Source organism: Oncorhynchus keta, chromosome 21 (genome assembly GCF_023373465.1).
Source record: "Oncorhynchus keta strain PuntledgeMale-10-30-2019 chromosome 21, Oket_V2, whole genome shotgun sequence".
Classification (NCBI taxonomy): domain Eukaryota; kingdom Metazoa; phylum Chordata; class Actinopteri; order Salmoniformes; family Salmonidae; genus Oncorhynchus; species Oncorhynchus keta.
The window spans coordinates 33,412,420-33,432,655 of record NC_068441.1 but is presented as its reverse complement, the minus strand read 5'-3'; the positions used below and the strand labels follow the sequence as shown (position 1 = coordinate 33,432,655).

Here is a 20,236-nt window from a genome sequence, read left to right as displayed (position 1 = left end):
CCTCTGGATGTGTCTGGTGACTGACTGACTGACTGACTGAATGTAAGAGAGTGTATAGTGTGGTAACTCTGGATGTGTCTGACTGACTGACTGACTGACTGAATGTAAGACAGTGTATAGTGTGGTACCTCTGGATGTGTCTGGTGACTGACTGACTGAATGTAAGAGAGTGTATAGTGTGGTACCTCTGGATGTGTCTGGTGACTGACTGATGAATGTAAGAGAGTGTATAGTGTGGTACCTCTGGATGTGTCTGGTGACTGACTGACTGAATGTAAGAGAGTGTATAGTGTGGTACCTCTGGATGTGTCTGGTGACTGACTGACTGACTGACTGAATGTAAGAGAGTGTATAGTGTGGTACCTCTGGATGTGTCTGGTGACTGACTGACTGACTGACTGAATGTAAGAGAGTGTATAGTGTGGTACCTCTGGATGTGTCTGGTGACTGACTGACTGAATGTAAGAGAGTGTATAGTGTGGTACCTCTGGATGTGTCTGGTGACTGACTGACTGACTGACTGAATGTAAGAGAGTGTATAGTGTGGTACCTCTGGATGTGTCTGACTGACTGACTGACTGACTGAATGTAAGAGAGTGTATAGTGTGGTACCTCTGGATGTGTCTGACTGACTGACTGAATGTAAGAGAGTGTATAGTGTGGTACCTCTGGATGTGTCTGGTGACTGACTGACTGACTGACTGAATGTAAAAGAGTGTATAGTGTGGTACCTCTGGATGTGTCTGACTGACTGACTGACTGACTGAATGTAATGTAGAGTGTATAGTGTGGTACCTCTGGATGTGTCTGGTGACTGACTGACTGAATATAAGAGAGTGTATAGTGTGGTACCTCTGGATGTGTCTGACTGACTGACTGAATGTAAGAGAGTGTATAGTGTGGTACCTCTGGATGTGTCTGGTGACTGACTGACTGACTGAATGTAAAAGAGTGTATAGTGTGGTACCTCTGGATGTTCTGACTGACTGACTGACTGACTGAATGTAAGAGAGTGTATAGTGTGGTACCTCTGGATGTGTCTGGTGACTGACTGACTGAATGTAAGAGAGTGTATAGTGTGGTAACTCTCGATGTGTCTGGTGACTGACTGACTGACTGACTGGCTGAATGTAAGAGAGTGTATAGTGTGGTACCTCTGGATGTGTCTGGTGACTGACTGACTGAATGTAAGAGAGTGTATAGTGTGGTAACTCTCGATGTGTCTGGTGACTGACTGACTGACTGACTGGCTGAATGTAAGAGAGTGTATAGTGTGGTACCTCTGGATGTGTCTGGTGACTGACTGACTGAATGTAAGAGAGTGTATAGTGTGGTAACTCTCGATGTGTCTGGTGACTGACTTACTGAATGTAAGAGAGTGTATAGTGTGGTACCTCTGGATGGGTCTGGTGACTGACTGACTGACTGAATGTAAGAGAGTGTATAGTGTGGTACCTCTGGATGTGTCTGGTGACTGACTGAATGTAAGAGAGTGTATAGTGTGGTACCTCTGGATGTGTCTGGTGACTGACTGACTGACTGAATGTAAGAGAGTGTATAGTGTGGTACCTCTGGATGTGTCTGACTGACTGACTGACTGACTGAATGTAAGAGAGTGTATAGTGTGGTACCTCTGGATGTGTCTGACTGACTGAATGTAAAAGAGTATATATATAGTGTGGTACCTCTGGATGTGTCTGGTGACTGACTGACTGACTGACTGAATGTAAGAGAGTGTATAGTGTGGTACCTCTGGATGTGTCTGGTGACTGACTGACTGACTGACTGACTGACTGACTGACTGACTGAATGTAAGAGAGTGTATAGTGTGGTACCTCTGGATGTGTCTGGTGACTGACTGACTGAATGTAAGAGAGTGTATAGTGTGGTACCTCTGGATGTGTCTGACTGACTGACTGACTGACTGAATGTAAAAGAGTATATAGTGTGGTACCTCTGGATGTGTCTGGTGACTGACTGACTGACTGAATGTAAGAGAGTGTATAGTGTGGTACCTCTGGATGTGTCTGGTGACTGACTGACTGAATGTAAGAGAGTGTATAGTGTGGTACCTCTGGATGTGTCTGGTGACTGACTGACTGAATGTAAGAAAGTGTATAGTGTGGTACCTCTGGATGTGTCTGACTGACTGACTGACTGACTGAATGTAAGAGAGTGTATAGTGTGGTACCTCTGGATGTGTCTGGTGACTGACTGTAAGATAGTGTATAGTGTGGTACCTCTGGATGTGTCTGGTGACTGACTGAATGTAAGAGATTGTATAGTGTGGTACCTCTGGATGTGTCTGGTGACTGACTGACTGACTGAATGTAAGAGAGTGTATAGTGTGGTACCTCTGGATGTGTCTGGTGACTGACTGACTGAATGTAAGAGAGTGTATAGTGTGGTACCTCTGGATGTGTCTGGTGACTGACTGACTGACTGAATGTAAGAGAGTGTATAGTGTGGTAACTCTCGATGTGTCTGGTGACTGACTGACTGACTGACTGAATGTAAGAGAGTGTATAGTGTGGTACCTCTGGATGTGTCTGGTGACTGACTGACTGAATGTAAGAGAGTGTATAGTGTGGTAACTCTCGATGTGTCTGACTGACTGACTGACTGACTGAATGTAAGAGAGTGTATAGTGTGGTACCTCTGGATGTGTCTGGTGACTGACTGACTGAATGTAAGAGAGTGTATAGTGTGGTACCTCTGGATGTGTCTGGTGACTGACTGACTGACTGAATGTAAGAGAGTGTATAGTGTGGTACCTCTGGATGTGTCTGGTGACTGACTGACTGAATGTAAGAGAGTGTATAGTGTGGTACCTCTGGATGTGTCTGGTGACTGACTGACTGACTGACTGAATGTAAGAGAGTGTATAGTGTGGTACCTCTGGATGTGTCTGGTGACTGACTGACTGACTGACTGAATGTAAGAGAGTGTATAGTGTGGTACCTCTGGATGTGTCTGGTGACTGACTGACTGACTGACTGAATGTAAGAGAGTGTATAGTGTGGTACCTCTGGATGTGTCTGACTGACTGACTGACTGACTGACTGAATGTAAGAGAGTGTATAGTGTGGTACCTCTGGATGTGTCTGACTGACTGACTGAATGTAAGAGAGTGTATAGTGTGGTACCTCTGGATGTGTCTGGTGACTGACTGACTGACTGACTGAATGTAAAAGAGTGTATAGTGTGGTACCTCTGGATGTGTCTGACTGACTGACTGACTGACTGAATGTAAGAGAGTGTATAGTGTGGTACCTCTGGATGTGTCTGGTGACTGACTGACTGAATATAAGAGAGTGTATAGTGTGGTACCTCTGGATGTGTCTGACTGACTGACTGAATGTAAGAGAGTGTATAGTGTGGTACCTCTGGATGTGTCTGGTGACTGACTGACTGACTGACTGACTGACTGACTGACTGACTGACTGAATGTAAGAGAGTGTATAGTGTGGTACCTCTGGATGTGTCTGGTGACTGACTGACTGAATGTAAGAGAGTGTATAGTGTGGTACCTCTGGATGTGTCTGACTGACTGACTGACTGACTGAATGTAAAAGAGTATATAGTGTGGTACCTCTGGATGTGTCTGACTGACTGACTGACTGACTGACTGAATGTAAAAGATTATATAGTGTGGTACCTCTGGATGTGTCTGGTGACTGACTGACTGACTGAATGTAAGAGAGTGTATAGTGTGGTACCTCTGGATGTGTCTGGTGACTGACTGACTGAATGTAAGAGAGTGTATAGTGTGGTACCTCTGGATGTGTCTGGTGACTGACTGACTGAATGTAAGAAAGTGTATAGTGTGGTACCTCTGGATGTGTCTGACTGACTGACTGACTGACTGAATGTAAGAGAGTGTATAGTGTGGTACCTCTGGATGTGTCTGGTGACTGACTGTAAGATAGTGTATAGTGTGGTACCTCTGGATGTGTCTGGTGACTGACTGAATGTAAGAGATTGTATAGTGTGGTACCTCTGGATGTGTCTGGTGACTGACTGACTGACTGAATGTAAGAGAGTGTATAGTGTGGTACCTCTGGATGTGTCTGGTGACTGACTGACTGAATGTAAGAGAGTGTATAGTGTGGTACCTCTGGATGTGTCTGGTGACTGACTGACTGACTGAATGTAAGAGAGTGTATAGTGTGGTAACTCTCGATGTGTCTGGTGACTGACTGACTGACTGACTGACTGAATGTAAGAGAGTGTATAGTGTGGTACCTCTGGATGTGTCTGGTGACTGACTGACTGAATGTAAGAGAGTGTATAGTGTGGTAACTCTCGATGTGTCTGACTGACTGACTGACTGACTGAATGTAAGAGAGTGTATAGTGTGGTACCTCTGGATGTGTCTGGTGACTGACTGACTGAATGTAAGAAAGTGTATAGTGTGGTACCTCTGGATGTGTCTGGTGACTGACTGACTGACTGAATGTAAGAGAGTGTATAGTGTGGTACCTCTGGATGTGTCTGGTGACTGACTGACTGAATGTAAGAGAGTGTATAGTGTGGTACCTCTGGATGTGTCTGGTGACTGACTGACTGACTGACTGAATGTAAGAGAGTGTATAGTGTGGTACCTCTGGATGTGTCTGGTGACTGACTGACTGACTGACTGAATGTAAGAGAGTGTATAGTGTGGTACCTCTGGATGTGTCTGGTGACTGACTGACTGACTGACTGAATGTAAGAGAGTGTATAGTGTGGTACCTCTGGATGTGTCTGACTGACTGACTGACTGACTGACTGAATGTAAGAGAGTGTATAGTGTGGTACCTCTGGATGTGTCTGACTGACTGACTGAATGTAAGAGAGTGTATAGTGTGGTACCTCTGGATGTGTCTGGTGACTGACTGACTGACTGACTGAATGTAAAAGAGTGTATAGTGTGGTACCTCTGGATGTGTCTGACTGACTGACTGACTGACTGAATGTAAGAGAGTGTATAGTGTGGTACCTCTGGATGTGTCTGGTGACTGACTGACTGAATATAAGAGAGTGTATAGTGTGGTACCTCTGGATGTGTCTGACTGACTGACAATGTAAGAGAGTGTATAGTGTGGTACCTCTGGATGTGTCTGGTGACTGACTGACTGACTGAATGTAAAAGAGTGTATAGTGTGGTACCTCTGGATGTTCTGACTGACTGACTGACTGACTGAATGTAAGAGAGTGTATAGTGTGGTACCTCTGGATGTGTCTGGTGACTGACTGACTGACTGACTGACTGACTGACTGACTGAATGTAAGAGAGTGTATAGTGTGGTACCTCTGGATGTGTCTGGTGACTGACTGACTGAATGTAAGAGAGTGTATAGTGTGGTACCTCTGGATGTGTCTGACTGACTGACTGACTGACTGAATGTAAAAGATTATATAGTGTGGTACCTCTGGATGTGTCTGGTGACTGACTGACTGACTGAATGTAAGAGAGTGTATAGTGTGGTACCTCTGGATGTGTCTGGTGACTGACTGACTGAATGTAAGAGAGTGTATAGTGTGGTACCTCTGGATGTGTCTGGTGACTGACTGACTGAATGTAAGAAAGTGTATAGTGTGGTACCTCTGGATGTGTCTGACTGACTGACTGACTGAATGTAAGAGAGTGTATAGTGTGGTACCTCTGGATGTGTCTGGTGACTGACTGTAAGATAGTGTATAGTGTGGTACCTCTGGATGTGTCTGGTGACTGACTGAATGTAAGAGATTGTATAGTGTGGTACCTCTGGATGTGTCTGGTGACTGACTGACTGACTGAATGTAAGAGAGTGTATAGTGTGGTACCTCTGGATGTGTCTGGTGACTGACTGACTGAATGTAAGAGATTGTATAGTGTGGTACCTCTGGATGTGTCTGGTGACTGACTGACTGACTGAATGTAAGAGAGTGTATAGTGTGGTACCTCTGGATGTGTCTGGTGACTGACTGACTGACTGAATGTAAGAGAGTGTATAGTGTGGTAACTCTCGATGTGTCTGGTGACTGACTGACTGACTGACTGACTGAATGTAAGAGAGTGTATAGTGTGGTACCTCTGGATGTGTCTGGTGACTGACTGACTGAATGTAAGAGAGTGTATAGTGTGGTAACTCTCGATGTGTCTGACTGACTGACTGACTGACTGAATGTAAGAGAGTGTATAGTGTGGTACCTCTGGATGTGTCTGGTGACTGACTGACTGAATGTAAGAGAGTGTATAGTGTGGTACCTCTGGATGTGTCTGGTGACTGACTGACTGACTGAATGTAAGAGAGTGTATAGTGTGGTACCTCTGGATGTGTCTGGTGACTGACTGACTGAATGTAAGAGAGTGTATAGTGTGGTACCTCTGGATGTGTCTGGTGACTGACTGACTGACTGACTGAATGTAAGAGAGTGTATAGTGTGGTACCTCTGGATGTGTCTGGTGACTGACTGACTGACTGACTGAATGTAAGAGAGTGTATAGTGTGGTACCTCTGGATGTGTCTGGTGACTGACTGACTGACTGACTGAATGTAAGAGAGTGTATAGTGTGGTACCTCTGGATGTGTCTGACTGACTGACTGACTGACTGAATGTAAGAGAGTTTATAGTGTGGTACCTCTGGATGTGTCTGACTGACTGACTGAATGTAAGAGAGTGTATAGTGTGGTACCTCTGGATGTGTCTGGTGACTGACTGACTGACTGACTGAATGTAAAAGAGTGTATAGTGTGGTACCTCTGGATGTGTCTGACTGACTGACTGACTGACTGAATGTAAGAGAGTGTATAGTGTGGTACCTCTGGATGTGTCTGGTGACTGACTGACTGAATATAAGAGAGTGTATAGTGTGGTACCTCTGGATGTGTCTGACTGACTGACTGAATGTAAGAGAGTGTATAGTGTGGTACCTCTGGATGTGTCTGGTGACTGACTGACTGACTGAATGTAAAAGAGTGTATAGTGTGGTACCTCTGGATGTTCTGACTGACTGACTGACTGACTGTAAGAGAGTGTATAGTGTGGTACCTCTGGATGTGTCTGGTGACTGACTGACTGACTGACTGACTGACTGAATGTAAGAGAGTGTATAGTGTGGTACCTCTGGATGTGTCTGGTGACTGACTGACTGAATGTAAGAGAGTGTATAGTGTGGTACCTCTGGATGTGTCTGACTGACTGACTGACTGACTGAATGTAAAAGAGTATATAGTGTGGTACCTCTGGATGTGTCTGACTGACTGACTGACTGACTGACTGACTGAATGTAAAAGATTATATAGTGTGGTACCTCTGGATGTGTCTGGTGACTGACTGACTGACTGAATGTAAGAGAGTGTATAGTGTGGTACCTCTGGATGTGTCTGGTGACTGACTGACTGAATGTAAGAGAGTGTATAGTGTGGTACCTCTGGATGTGTCTGGTGACTGACTGACTGAATGTAAGAAAGTGTATAGTGTGGTACCTCTGGATGTGTCTGACTGACTGACTGAATGTAAGAGAGTGTATAGTGTGGTACCTCTGGATGTGTCTGGTGACTGACTGTAAGATAGTGTATAGTGTGGTACCTCTGGATGTGTCTGGTGACTGACTGAATGTAAGAGATTGTATAGTGTGGTACCTCTGGATGTGTCTGGTGACTGACTGACTGAATGTAAGAGAGTGTATAGTGTGGTACCTCTGGATGTGTCTGGTGACTGACTGACTGAATGTAAGAGAGTGTATAGTGTGGTACCTCTGGATGTGTCTGGTGACTGACTGACTGACTGAATGTAAGAGAGTGTATAGTGTGGTAACTCTCGATGTGTCTGGTGACTGACTGACTGACTGACTGACTGAATGTAAGAGAGTGTATAGTGTGGTAACTCTCGATGTGTCTGACTGACTGACTGACTGACTGAATGTAAGAGAGTGTATAGTGTGGTACCTCTGGATGTGTCTGGTGACTGACTGACTGAATGTAAGAGAGTGTATAGTGTGGTACCTCTGGATGTGTCTGGTGACTGACTGACTGACTGAATGTAAGAGAGTGTATAGTGTGGTACCTCTGGATGTGTCTGGTGACTGACTGACTGAATGTAAGAGAGTGTATAGTGTGGTACCTCTGGATGTGTCTGGTGACTGACTGACTGACTGACTGAATGTAAGAGAGTGTATAGTGTGGTACCTCTGGATGTGTCTGGTGACTGACTGACTGACTGACTGAATGTAAGAGAGTGTATAGTGTGGTACCTCTGGATGTGTCTGGTGACTGACTGACTGAATGTAAGAGAGTGTATAGTGTGGTACCTCTTTATGTGTCTGGTGTCTGGTGACTGACTGACTGACTGAATGTAAGAGAGTGTATAGTGTGGTACCTCTGGATGTGTCTGGTGACTGACTGACTGACTGACTGTAAGAGAGTGTATAGTGTGGTACCTCTGGATGTGTCTGGTGACTGACTGACTGAATGTAAGAGAGTGTATAGTGTGGTACCTCTGGATGTGTCTGACTGACTGACTGACTGACTGAATGTAAGAGAGTGTATAGTGTGGTACCTCTGGATGTGTCTGGTGACTGACTGTAAGAGAGTGTATAGTGTGGTACCTCTGGATGTGTCTGACTGACTGACTGACTGACTGACTGAATGTAAGAGAGTGTATAGTGTGGTACCTCTGGATGTGTCTGACTGACTGACTGACTGACTGACTGACTGACTGACTGACTGAATGTAAAAGAGTATATAGCGTGGTACCTCTGGATGTGTCTGACTGACTGACTGACTGACTGACTGACTGACTGAATGTAAGAGAGTGTATAGTGTGGTACCTCTTTATGTGTCTGGTGTCTGGTGACTGACTGACTGACTGAATGTAAGAGAGTGTATAGTGTGGTACCTCTGGATGTGTCTGACTGACTGACTGACTGACTGAATGTAAGAGAGTGTATAGTGTGGTACCTCTGGATGTGTCTGGTGACTGACTGACTGAATGTAAGAGAGTGTATAGTGTGGTACCTCTGGATGTGTCTGACTGACTGACTGACTGAATGTAAGAGAGTGTATAGTGTGGTACCTCTGGATGTGTCTGGTGACTGACTGACTGAATGTAAGAGAGTGTATAGTGTGGTACATCTGGATGTGTCTGACTGACTGACTGACTGACTGACTGACTGAATGTAAAAGAGTATATAGCGTGGTACCTCTGGATGTGTCTGACTGACTGACTGACTGAATGTAAGAGAGTGTATAGTGTGGTACCTCTGGATGTGTCTGGTGACTGACTGACTGAATGTAAGAGAGTGTATAGTGTGGTACCTCTGGATGTGTCTGGTGACTGACTGAATGTAAAAGAGTGTATAGTGTGGTACCTCTGGATGTGTCTGACTGACTGACTGACTGAATGTAAGAGAGTGTATAGTGTGGTACCTCTGGATGTGTCTGACTGACTGACTGACTGACTGACTGAATGTAAGAGAGTGTATAGTGTGGTACCTCTGGATGTGTCTGGTGACTGACTGACTGAATGTAAGAGAGTGTATAGTGTGGTACCTCTGGATGTGTCTGACTGACTGACTGACTGACTGACTGAATGTAAAAGAGTATATAGCGTGGTACCTCTGGATGTGTCTGACTGACTGACTGAATGTAAGAGAGTGTATAGTGTGGTACCTCTGGATGTGTCTGACTGACTGACTGACTGACTGACTGACTGACTGACTGAATGTAAAAGAGTGTATAGTGTGGTACCTCTTTATGTGTCTGGTGTCTGGTGACTGACTGACTGACTGAATGTAAGAGAGTGTATAGTGTGGTACCTCTGGATGTGTCTGACTGACTGACTGACTGAATGTAAGAGAGTGTATAGTGTGGTACCTCTGGATGTGTCTGGTGACTGACTGACTGAATGTAAGAGAGTGTATAGTGTGGTACCTCTGGATGTGTCTGACTGACTGACTGACTGACTGAATGTAAGAGAGTGTATAGTGTGGTACCTCTGGATGTGTCTGGTGACTGACTGACTGAATGTAAGAGAGTGTATAGTGTGGTACATCTGGATGTGTCTGACTGACTGACTGACTGACTGACTGACTGACTGACTGACTGAATGTAAAAGAGTATATAGCGTGGTACCTCTGGATGTGTCTGACTGACTGACTGACTGACTGACTGAATGTAAGAGAGTGTATAGTGTGGTACCTCTGGATGTGTCTGGTGACTGACTGACTGAATGTAAGAGAGTGTATAGTGTGGTACCTCTGGATGTGTCTGGTGACTGACTGACTGAATGTAAGAGAGTGTATAGTGTGGTACCTCTGGATGTGTCTGGTGACTGACTGAATGTAAAAGAGTGTATAGTGTGGTACCTCTGGATGTGTCTGACTGACTGACTGACTGACTGAATGTAAGAGAGTGTATAGTGTGGTACCTCTGGATGTGTCTGGTGACTGACTGAATGTAAGAGTGTATAGTGTGGTACCTCTGGATGTGTCTGGTGACTGACTGACTGAATGTAAGAGAGTGTATAGTGTGGTACATCTGGATGTGTCTGACTGACTGACTGACTGACTGACTGACTGAATGTAAAAGAGTATATAGCGTGGTACCTCTGGATGTGTCTGACTGACTGACTGACTGAATGTAAGAGAGTGTATAGTGTGGTACCTCTGGATGTGTCTGGTGACTGACTGACTGAATGTAAGAGAGTGTATAGTGTGGTACCTCTGGATGTGTCTGGTGACTGACTGAATGTAAAAGAGTGTATAGTGTGGTACCTCTGGATGTGTCTGACTGACTGACTGACTGAATGTAAGAGAGTGTATAGTGTGGTACCTCTGGATGTGTCTGACTGACTGACTGACTGACTGACTGAATGTAAGAGAGTGTATAGTGTGGTACCTCTGGATGTGTCTGGTGACTGACTGACTGAATGTAAGAGAGTGTATAGTGTGGTACCTCTGGATGTGTCTGACTGACTGACTGACTGACTGACTGAATGTAAAAGAGTATATAGCGTGGTACCTCTGGATGTGTCTGACTGACTGACTGAATGTAAGAGAGTGTATAGTGTGGTACCTCTGGATGTGTCTGACTGACTGACTGACTGACTGACTGACTGACTGAATGTAAAAGAGTGTATAGTGTGGTACCTCTTTATGTGTCTGGTGTCTGGTGACTGACTGACTGACTGAATGTAAGAGAGTGTATAGTGTGGTACCTCTGGATGTGTCTGACTGACTGACTGACTGACTGAATGTAAGAGAGTGTATAGTGTGGTACCTCTGGATGTGTCTGGTGACTGACTGACTGAATGTAAGAGAGTGTATAGTGTGGTACCTCTGGATGTGTCTGACTGACTGACTGACTGACTGAATGTAAGAGAGTGTATAGTGTGGTACCTCTGGATGTGTCTGGTGACTGACTGACTGAATGTAAGAGAGTGTATAGTGTGGTACATCTGGATGTGTCTGACTGACTGACTGACTGACTGACTGACTGACTGACTGACTGAATGTAAAAGAGTATATAGCGTGGTACCTCTGGATGTGTCTGACTGACTGACTGACTGACTGACTGAATGTAAGAGAGTGTATAGTGTGGTACCTCTGGATGTGTCTGGTGACTGACTGACTGAATGTAAGAGAGTGTATAGTGTGGTACCTCTGGATGTGTCTGGTGACTGACTGACTGAATGTAAGAGAGTGTATAGTGTGGTACCTCTGGATGTGTCTGGTGACTGACTGAATGTAAAAGAGTGTATAGTGTGGTACCTCTGGATGTGTCTGACTGACTGACTGACTGACTGAATGTAAGAGAGTGTATAGTGTGGTACCTCTGGATGTGTCTGGTGACTGACTGAATGTAAGAGTGTATAGTGTGGTACCTCTGGATGTGTCTGGTGACTGACTGAATGTAAGAGAGTGTATAGCGTGGTACCTCTGGATGCGTCTGTGATGACATCTGTACCTAGTCCCAGGCTGTCAGTCAGGTCCCTCTGCCAGGCGTCTTTAACAGCGGACTTCGACACCTCCCTGTTGTCCAGGTCCTGAAGGGGTCTGTAGTTGTTTCTCAGGTACTCTACTGACTTCACATGGTCCTGCTGCTCCGTGGTGAAGATGGAGTAGAATGCCTCCAGCTAGACAGAAGAAGAGAGAGAGAGGGATAGGCTTCAGTAAGGCAGAAGCAGTGTGTGTGTGTGTGCATGTGACTATTTTGCGTGTGTGTGTGTGTGTGTTGTGTATTGGTTGGAGGGGGTGCATGTGTGTGTCCCTGAATCAAAGGACATAAACGTGCCTCTGTTCTGCTCGACTGGCTCCAGGAGTGTGTAACATTTCAATGGGGCAAATGTTCTGCCATCGATCTCTTTGACTGATGTCCTGCAGAGTGCTGTAATGACTAACCATTAAAGACTGGCTAGAATCAATTTCTTATTTGGACGGATGGAAAAATGAATTACGTATTCATAAGAGACCATATATGAACGCCATAAAACATTGCAGTACACAGTCAATACTCTGCATCCAGTGATCCAATACAGAACAAAGGATTTGTCCTCTGCTGCAGGTTTGTGGACATATCTCATCCGGAGCTCTTCAAACATGCAATTGTACACTCAAGGAGATATGTGAATATCTGTGTATATAACCAAGTGTTGCACATACTAAGATAATCCAAATAAGATCATAAGACCAGGTCTTACTGAGAAAGGATTATTAAAAGCCAAGCACTTGGTGTGCTATTTATTACCCTTTCTACAGTAGCAGTATATTTATAAAGCAGCTGAGAAGTTTTACTTATCTCGGGGTGCATGTCACAATCAGATTTGAAAACACTTTTCAGGCCAACTTTGCTCCTCTTTTAACCTGTACTAAGGACGACTTTGCTCCTCTTTTAACCTGTACTAAGGACGACTTTGCTCCTCTTTTAACCTGTACTAAGGATGACTTTGCTCCTCTTTTAACCTGTACTAAGGACGACTTTGCTCCTCTTTTAATCTGTACTAAGGATGACTTTGCTCCTCGTTTAACCTGTACTAAGGACGACTTTGCTCCTCTTTTAACCTGTACTAAGGACGACTTTGCTCCTCTTTTAACCTGTACTAAGGATGACTTTGCTCCTCTTTTAACCTGTACTAAGGACGACTTTGCTCCTCTTTTAATCTGTACTAAGGATGACTTTGCTCCTCTTTTAACCTGTACTAAGGACGACTTTGCTCCTCTTTTAACCTGTACTAAGGACGACTTTGCTCCTCTTTTAACCTGTACTAAGGACGACTTTGAACGCTGGTCTTTGCTACACCTCTCCTTAGTCACAATAATTCATTCTATTAAAATGAATACTCTTCCTAAATTCTTATATCTCTATCAGTACCTTCAGATTTTTCTTCCCAATAAGTTTTTCAAAAAGATCAACAGCCTAATTCTAACTTTATATAGGACAAAAAGCCCCTTATGATAGGAAAACAGCTTTTGCAGAGGCTTAGACCAGGCGGCGGTCGAGCACTACCAGATTTCAGATTCTATTATTGGGCCGCTAACCTTAGGATCATTCAGTACTGTTTGCAGAGCAGAGAGATATTCCCACTCCCAATGTGGCTAGAGATGGAGGCCGCCTCATCTATACCGGCATCATTGTCTTCCCTCGCTCCTCCCGTTACAGGCCCTTACTCCTCCTTCACCAAACACATGTGTCAAAACAACATTGAAGATCTGGAATCAATTTAGGCGCCACTTTGGGTTTCAAACAACCTCTTCTTTGGCTCCTGTAGCCTCAAACTCATCTTTCTCCCCATGATGGTGCTTTCTCCCCATGACGGTGCTTTCTCCCCATGATGGTGCTTTCTCCCCATGATGGTGCTTTCTCCCCATGACGGTGCTTTCTCCCCATGACGGTGCTTTCTCCCCATGACGGTGCTTTCTCCCCATGACGGTGCTTTCTCCCCATGACGGTGCTTTCTCCCCATGACGGTGCTTTCTCCCCATGAAGGTGCTTTCTCCCCATGACGGTGCTTTCTCCCCATGACGGTGCTTTCTCCCCATGACGGTGCTTTCTCCCCATGACGGTGCTTTCTCCCCATGACGGTGCTTTCTCCCCATGACGGTGCTTTCTCCCCATGACGGTGCTTTCTCCCCACGACGGTGCTTTCTCCCCACGACGGTGACGGTGCTTTCTCCCCACATGACATGATGGTGCCTCCCCATGACGGTGCTTTCTCCCCATGACGGTGCTTTCTCCCCATGACGGTGCTTTCTCCCCACGACGGTGCTTTCTCCCCATGACGGTGCTTTCTCCCCATGACGGTGCTTTCTCCCCATGACGGTGCTTTCTCCCCATGACGGTGCTTTCTCCCCATGACGGTGCTTTCTCCCCATGACGGTGCTTTGTCCCCATGACGGTGCTTTCTCCCCATGACGGTGCTTTGTCCCCATGACGGTGCTTTCTCCCCATGACGGTGCTTTCTCCCCATGACGGTGCTTTCTCCCCATGACGGTGCTTTCTCCACATGGCGGTGCTTTCTCCACATGACGGTGCTTTGTCCACATGACGGTGCTTTCTCCCCATGATGGTGCTTTCTCCCCATGATGGTGCTTTCTCCCCATGACGGTGCTTTCTCCCCATGACGGTGCTTTCTCCACATGGCGGTGCTTTCTCCCCATGATGGTGCTTTCTCCCCACGACGGTGCTTTCTCCCCATGATGGTGCTTTCTCCCCATGATGGTGCTTTCTCCCAATGATGGTGCTTTCTCAACATGGTCTAGTCTCGGTGTTAAAAGATTCAGAGAGCTATATTAACAATACATTTAATAAGTTTGAACAATTATCAGCTAAATTTGATCTCCCAGACATAATTTCTTTATCTTCTTACAAATCCGGAGGTACATCAACAACATAGATCTCCGATTCCCTGCCTTTCCTGGTGAAACACAGGTAGACACATTTCTTATCCCACTTCTTACTCTGAAAGGCACCTTGTCAATAATCTATATCCAAATTTGCTCACTACAAACCACCTCATTAAACAATATTACATCCTCATGGGAGGAGGAACGGGGTGAGGAAATATCTGATGAACTATGGGAAGGGCCACTCAAAAGGGTACACACCTCTTCTATTTGCGCTCGGCACGGTCTCATTCAATGCAAACTCATTCATTTGGCCCACTGGACCAAAGCAAGTTGTCCAAAATTTACAAGGATGTGAACCCTAATTGTGTACGATGTAACCAGTCTCCAGATAATCATGTACACATGTTTTGGTGTTGCCCATCTCTTGTTGGTTTCAGGAAAGACATCTTTAACACACTCTCAGAATTAAGCGGCACACAGATCGAGCCAGACACTTTAATTGCATTATTTGGGGTTTCCTTACCCACAATACAACTGACCAAAATGAATAAGGATGCAATTGCCTTTATCACTTTGTTAGCGAGACGATTCATTTTACTTACATGGAAATCCTCTGCACCCCCTTCTCATGCTCTTTGGATTCAATCCGTTTTGAATTGCATAAAGTGGAAAAAATTAAGCACACACTCAATGAGTCTGTAGACAAATTCTATGCAATGTGGGCTCCCTTCTTTTCTTATGTTAAAATATTAGATTTCCCTGCAGTTCCAAAGTGATGTATATTTCTATATCGGTGATGTAAGACGCCTGGTATGTGTACGCACGGCATCTGGTATGTCAAGGACTGTAGGACTGTATTAAGGACTGGAGGACTGATTTTCTCTGTGTTGATGTGTTAAGGACTGGAAGACTCTATTCAGGACTGGAGGACTGTGTTAAGGACTGGAGGACTGTGTTAAGGACTGGAGGACTGTATTAAGGACTGGAGGACTGTGTTAAGGACTGGAGGACTGTGTTAAGGACTGGAGGACTGTGTTAAGGACTGGAGGACTGTATTAAGGACTGGAGGACTGTGTTAAGGACTGGAGGACTGTGTTAAGGACTGGAGGACTGTGTTAAGGACTGGAGGTCTGTATTAAGGACTGGAGGACTGTATTAAGGACTGGAGGACTGTGTTAAGGACTGGATGACTGTGTTAAGGACTGGAGGACTGTATTAAGGACTGGAGGACTGTATTAAGGACTGTATTAAGGACTAGAGGACTGTGTTAAGGACTGGAGGACTGTGTTAAGGACTGGAGGACTGTATTAAGGACTGGAGGACTGTATAAAGGACTGGATGACTGTGTTAAGGACTGGATGACTGTGTTAAGGACTGGAGGACTGTATTAAGGACTGGAGGACTGTATTAAGGACTGGAGGACTGTATTAAGGACTAGAGGACTGTATTAAGGACTGGAAGACCGTATTAAGGACTGGAAGACTGTATTAAGGACTGGAGGACTGTATTAAGGACTAGAGGACTGTGTTAAGGACTGGAGGACTGTATTAAGGACTGGAGGACTGTATTAAGGACTGGAGGACTGTATTAAGGACTAGAGGACTGTATTAAGGACTGGATGACTGTATTAAGGACTGGAGGACTGTATTAAGGACTGGAGGACTGAATAAATGACTGGAGGACTGTATAAAGGACTGGAGGACTGTATAAAGGACTGGAGGACTGTGTTAAGGACTGGATGACTGTGTTAAGGACTGGAGGACTGTATTAAGGACTGGAGGACTGTATTAAGGACTGTATTAAGGACTAGAGGACTGTGTTAAGGACTGGAGGACTGTGTTAAGGACTGGAGGACTGTATTAAGGACTGGAGGACTGTATAAAGGACTGGATGACTGTGTTAAGGACTGGATGACTGTGTTAAGGACTGGAGGACTGTATTAAGGACTGGAGGACTGTATTAAGGACTGGAGGACTGTATTAAGGACTAGAGGACTGTGTTAAGGACTGGAAGACCGTATTAAGGACTGGAAGACTGTATTAAGGACTGGAGGACTGTATTAAGGACTAGAGGACTGTGTTAAGGACTGGAGGACTGTATTAAGGACTGGAGGACTGTATTAAGGACTGGAGGACTGTATTAAGGACTAGAGGACTGTATTAAGGACTGGATGACTGTATTAAGGACTGGAGGACTGTATTAAGGACTGGAGGACTGTATAAAGGACTGGAGGACTGTATAAAGGACTGGAGGACTGTATACAGGACTGGATGACTGTATTAAGGACTGGAGGACTGTGTTAAGGACTGGAGGACTGTGTTAAGGACTGGAGGACTGTATTAAGGACTGGAGGACTGTATTAAGGACTGGAGGACTGTGTTAAGGACTGGAGGACTGTGTTAAGGACTGGAGGACTGTATAAAGGACTGAAGGACTGTGTTAAGGACTGGAGGACTGTATTAAGGACTGGAGGACTGTATTAAGGACTAGAGGACTGTGTTAAGGACTGGAGGACTGTATAAAGGACTGGAGGACTGTGTTAAGGACTGGAGGACTGTATTAAGGACTGGAGGACTGTGTTAAGGACTGGAGGACTGTATTAAGGACTGGAGGATTGTGTTAAGGACTGGGATATTCGGTAATACCGGCACGGAACACAGGGAGCGCTGTTTTCTAACCACACTGATACGCTATAATCCGAAGGTTAGCAATGCTAACAAGTACATGGCAAATCCCATAGAGAATACTAACTAAAAGGTAATGAGCACATTGCGAACATTTTGTACAGTTTCTGTCCTAAACTATACAAGTAACTCAACAATGCTACTCACAGTTTGATGCACACACAACACAAATATTAGCCAGCAAGGATCTTGATCCAGGAGGGGTGATCTCTGCTGTTAGCATTTGAATGCTTGATTTTGGAAGAAGCTAACCACAGCTAGATAGCTAACTAGCTATTAAATTAGCAAGCCAAATGCAAAATTGCAGAGCATTTAGCACATTTTAGATAGTTAACTTAACAGTTATAAGATATCTAGCTGGCAAACATTTAGTTGTTAATTCCATACTGTAATTAGATCACCTGGCACTGCAAAACCATGAGTGACTCACAAGGCTCAGTCTCTTGTCCTTGTATGTTTGTCAACAGTCCCCATGTGACTGGGGACTACTGTAATCTTCCAAATAATGTGACAGTTAAATTGAAAAAACGTAGTTTTAATTGAATTGACGGTAATGAAAAACCATCCCGTGGCTTTTTCCAAATATCCCGATTTACGGTATATGCGGTATACCGCCCAAGCCGAGATGATAGTGTGTGTGTACATGTTTTCCTACATTATCAGGGCCAGAATATCCTTACAAGTCCCCAGAATATCCTGACAAGTCCCCAGAATGTCCTGACAAGGTAGAAAAATAAAAAAGTTTTCAAAAGTTTTTTTCAAAACCTGAATTTGTTTAAATGCTATTTTACGCTTAAGGGTTATGTTTAGGGTTCGGGGTTAAAGTTAGGATTTAGGTTAAGGGTTAGGGAAAATAGTATTTTGAATGGGAATACAGTTTTACTCCCCAAAATGTGTGTGTGTGTATGTGCATGTGTAACTGACCTGTGAGTGGGAGAGTAAGACGGGCCTGGAGAAGATGATCCACTCGACCACCTTGCTGCAGGGCGGGCTGGTGAGAGAGCCTGTGTAGCGGTAGTAACTCCCCAACGATGATGGTAGCAGATCCCTCAGGATAAATGGACTCAGGAATGTCTCCTTCTCTGAAAGGGGGAGAGACAGAACAGATACACACATCAACACAGAGAAAAACTAAACTATTTATTTATTTCACCTTTATTTAACCAGGTAGGCTAGTTGAGAACAAGTTCTAATTTGCAACTGCGACCTGGCCAAGATAAAGCATAGCAGTGTCAACACATCAACACAGAGAAAATCTAACTAACACATCAACACAGAGAAAATCTAACTAACACATCAACACAGAGAAAAACAAACTAACACATCAACACAGAGAAAAAACTAACACACACATCAACACAGAGAAAAAACTAACACACACATCAACACAGAGAAAAATGAACTAACACATCAACACAGAGAAAAACTAACTAACACATCAACACAGAGAAAAACAAACTAACACATCGACACAGAGAAAAACAAACTAACACATCAACACAGAGAAAAATGAACTAACACATCAACACAGAGAAAAATGAACTAACACATCAACACAGAGAAAAATGAACTAACACATCAACACAGAGAAAAATGAACTAACACATCAACACAGAGAAAAATGAACTAACACATCAACACAGAGAAAAACAAACTAACACATCAACACAGAGAAAAATGAACTAACACATCAACACAGAGAAAAATGAACTAACACATCAACACAGAGAAAAATGAACTAACACATCAACACAGAGAAAAACAAACTAACACATCAACACAGAGAAAAATGAACTAACACATCAACACAGAGAAAAATGAACTAACACATCAACACAGAGAAAAATGAACTAACACATCAACACAGAGAAAAATGAACTAACACATCAACACAGAGAAAAATGAACTAACACATCATCGTTCTCTTGAGGGGAGAATAGAAACGCACATATCAACACACAAACACAGCCTGCACACACTCAGAGACCCACACACACACACTCAGAAACCCACACACACACACTCAGAAACACACACACACACACACACACTCAGAAACACACACACAAACTCTGAGACCCACACACACACACTCAGAAACCCACACACACACACTCAGAAACACACACACACACACTCAGAAACACACACACACAAACTCTGAGACCCACACACACACTCAACTCAAATCAAACTTTATTTGGCACATGTGCCGAATACAACAAGTGTAGGCTTTACAGTGAAATGCTTACTTACAAGTCCTTAATCAACAATGCAGTTCCAAGAAGAGTTACCCCCTGTAGCACCATTTGGTCAGATGCTGAGCAGTTGCCATACCAGGCGGTGATGCAACCAGTCAGGATGCTCTCGATGGTGCAGCTGTAGAACGTTTTGAGGATCCCATGCCAAATCTTTTCAGTCTCCTGGGGGGGAAAATGTTTTGTTGTGCCCTCTTTATGACTGTCTTGGTATGTTTGGACCATGATAGTTTGTTGGTGATGTAGACACCAAGGAACTTGAAACTCTCGACCAGCTCCACTACAGCCCCGTCGATGTAAATGGGGGCCTGTTCGGCCCTCCTTTTCCTGTAGTCCACGATAATTTCCTTTGCCTTACTCACATTGAGGGAGAGGTTGTTGTCCTGGCACCACACTGCCAGTTCTCTGACCACCTCCCTATAGGCTGTCTCATTGTTGGTGATCAGGCCGACCACTGTTGTGTCGTCAGCAAACTTAATGAT

At 44.5% G+C, this 20,236-nt stretch overlaps 1 protein-coding gene across 4 annotated transcripts in view; it reads right to left on the bottom strand.

Moving 5' to 3' along the window:
• LOC118376044 (receptor-type tyrosine-protein phosphatase gamma-like) overlaps positions 1-20,236 on the bottom strand; it is a 305,336-nt gene that overhangs the window by 76,268 nt on the left and 208,832 nt on the right. For 3 of the 4 annotated variants that reach the window (XM_052473725.1, XM_052473724.1, XM_052473727.1), the window contains 2 exons: positions 18,421-18,578; positions 11,904-12,102 (listed from right to left, as the gene is read on the bottom strand). In XM_052473725.1, coding sequence (XP_052329685.1) covers positions 11,904-12,102; positions 18,421-18,578 — 357 coding nt within the window. The remainder of the gene's footprint in view (positions 1-11,903; positions 12,103-18,420; positions 18,579-20,236) is intronic. The other variant, XM_052473726.1, reaches the window with a different exon arrangement.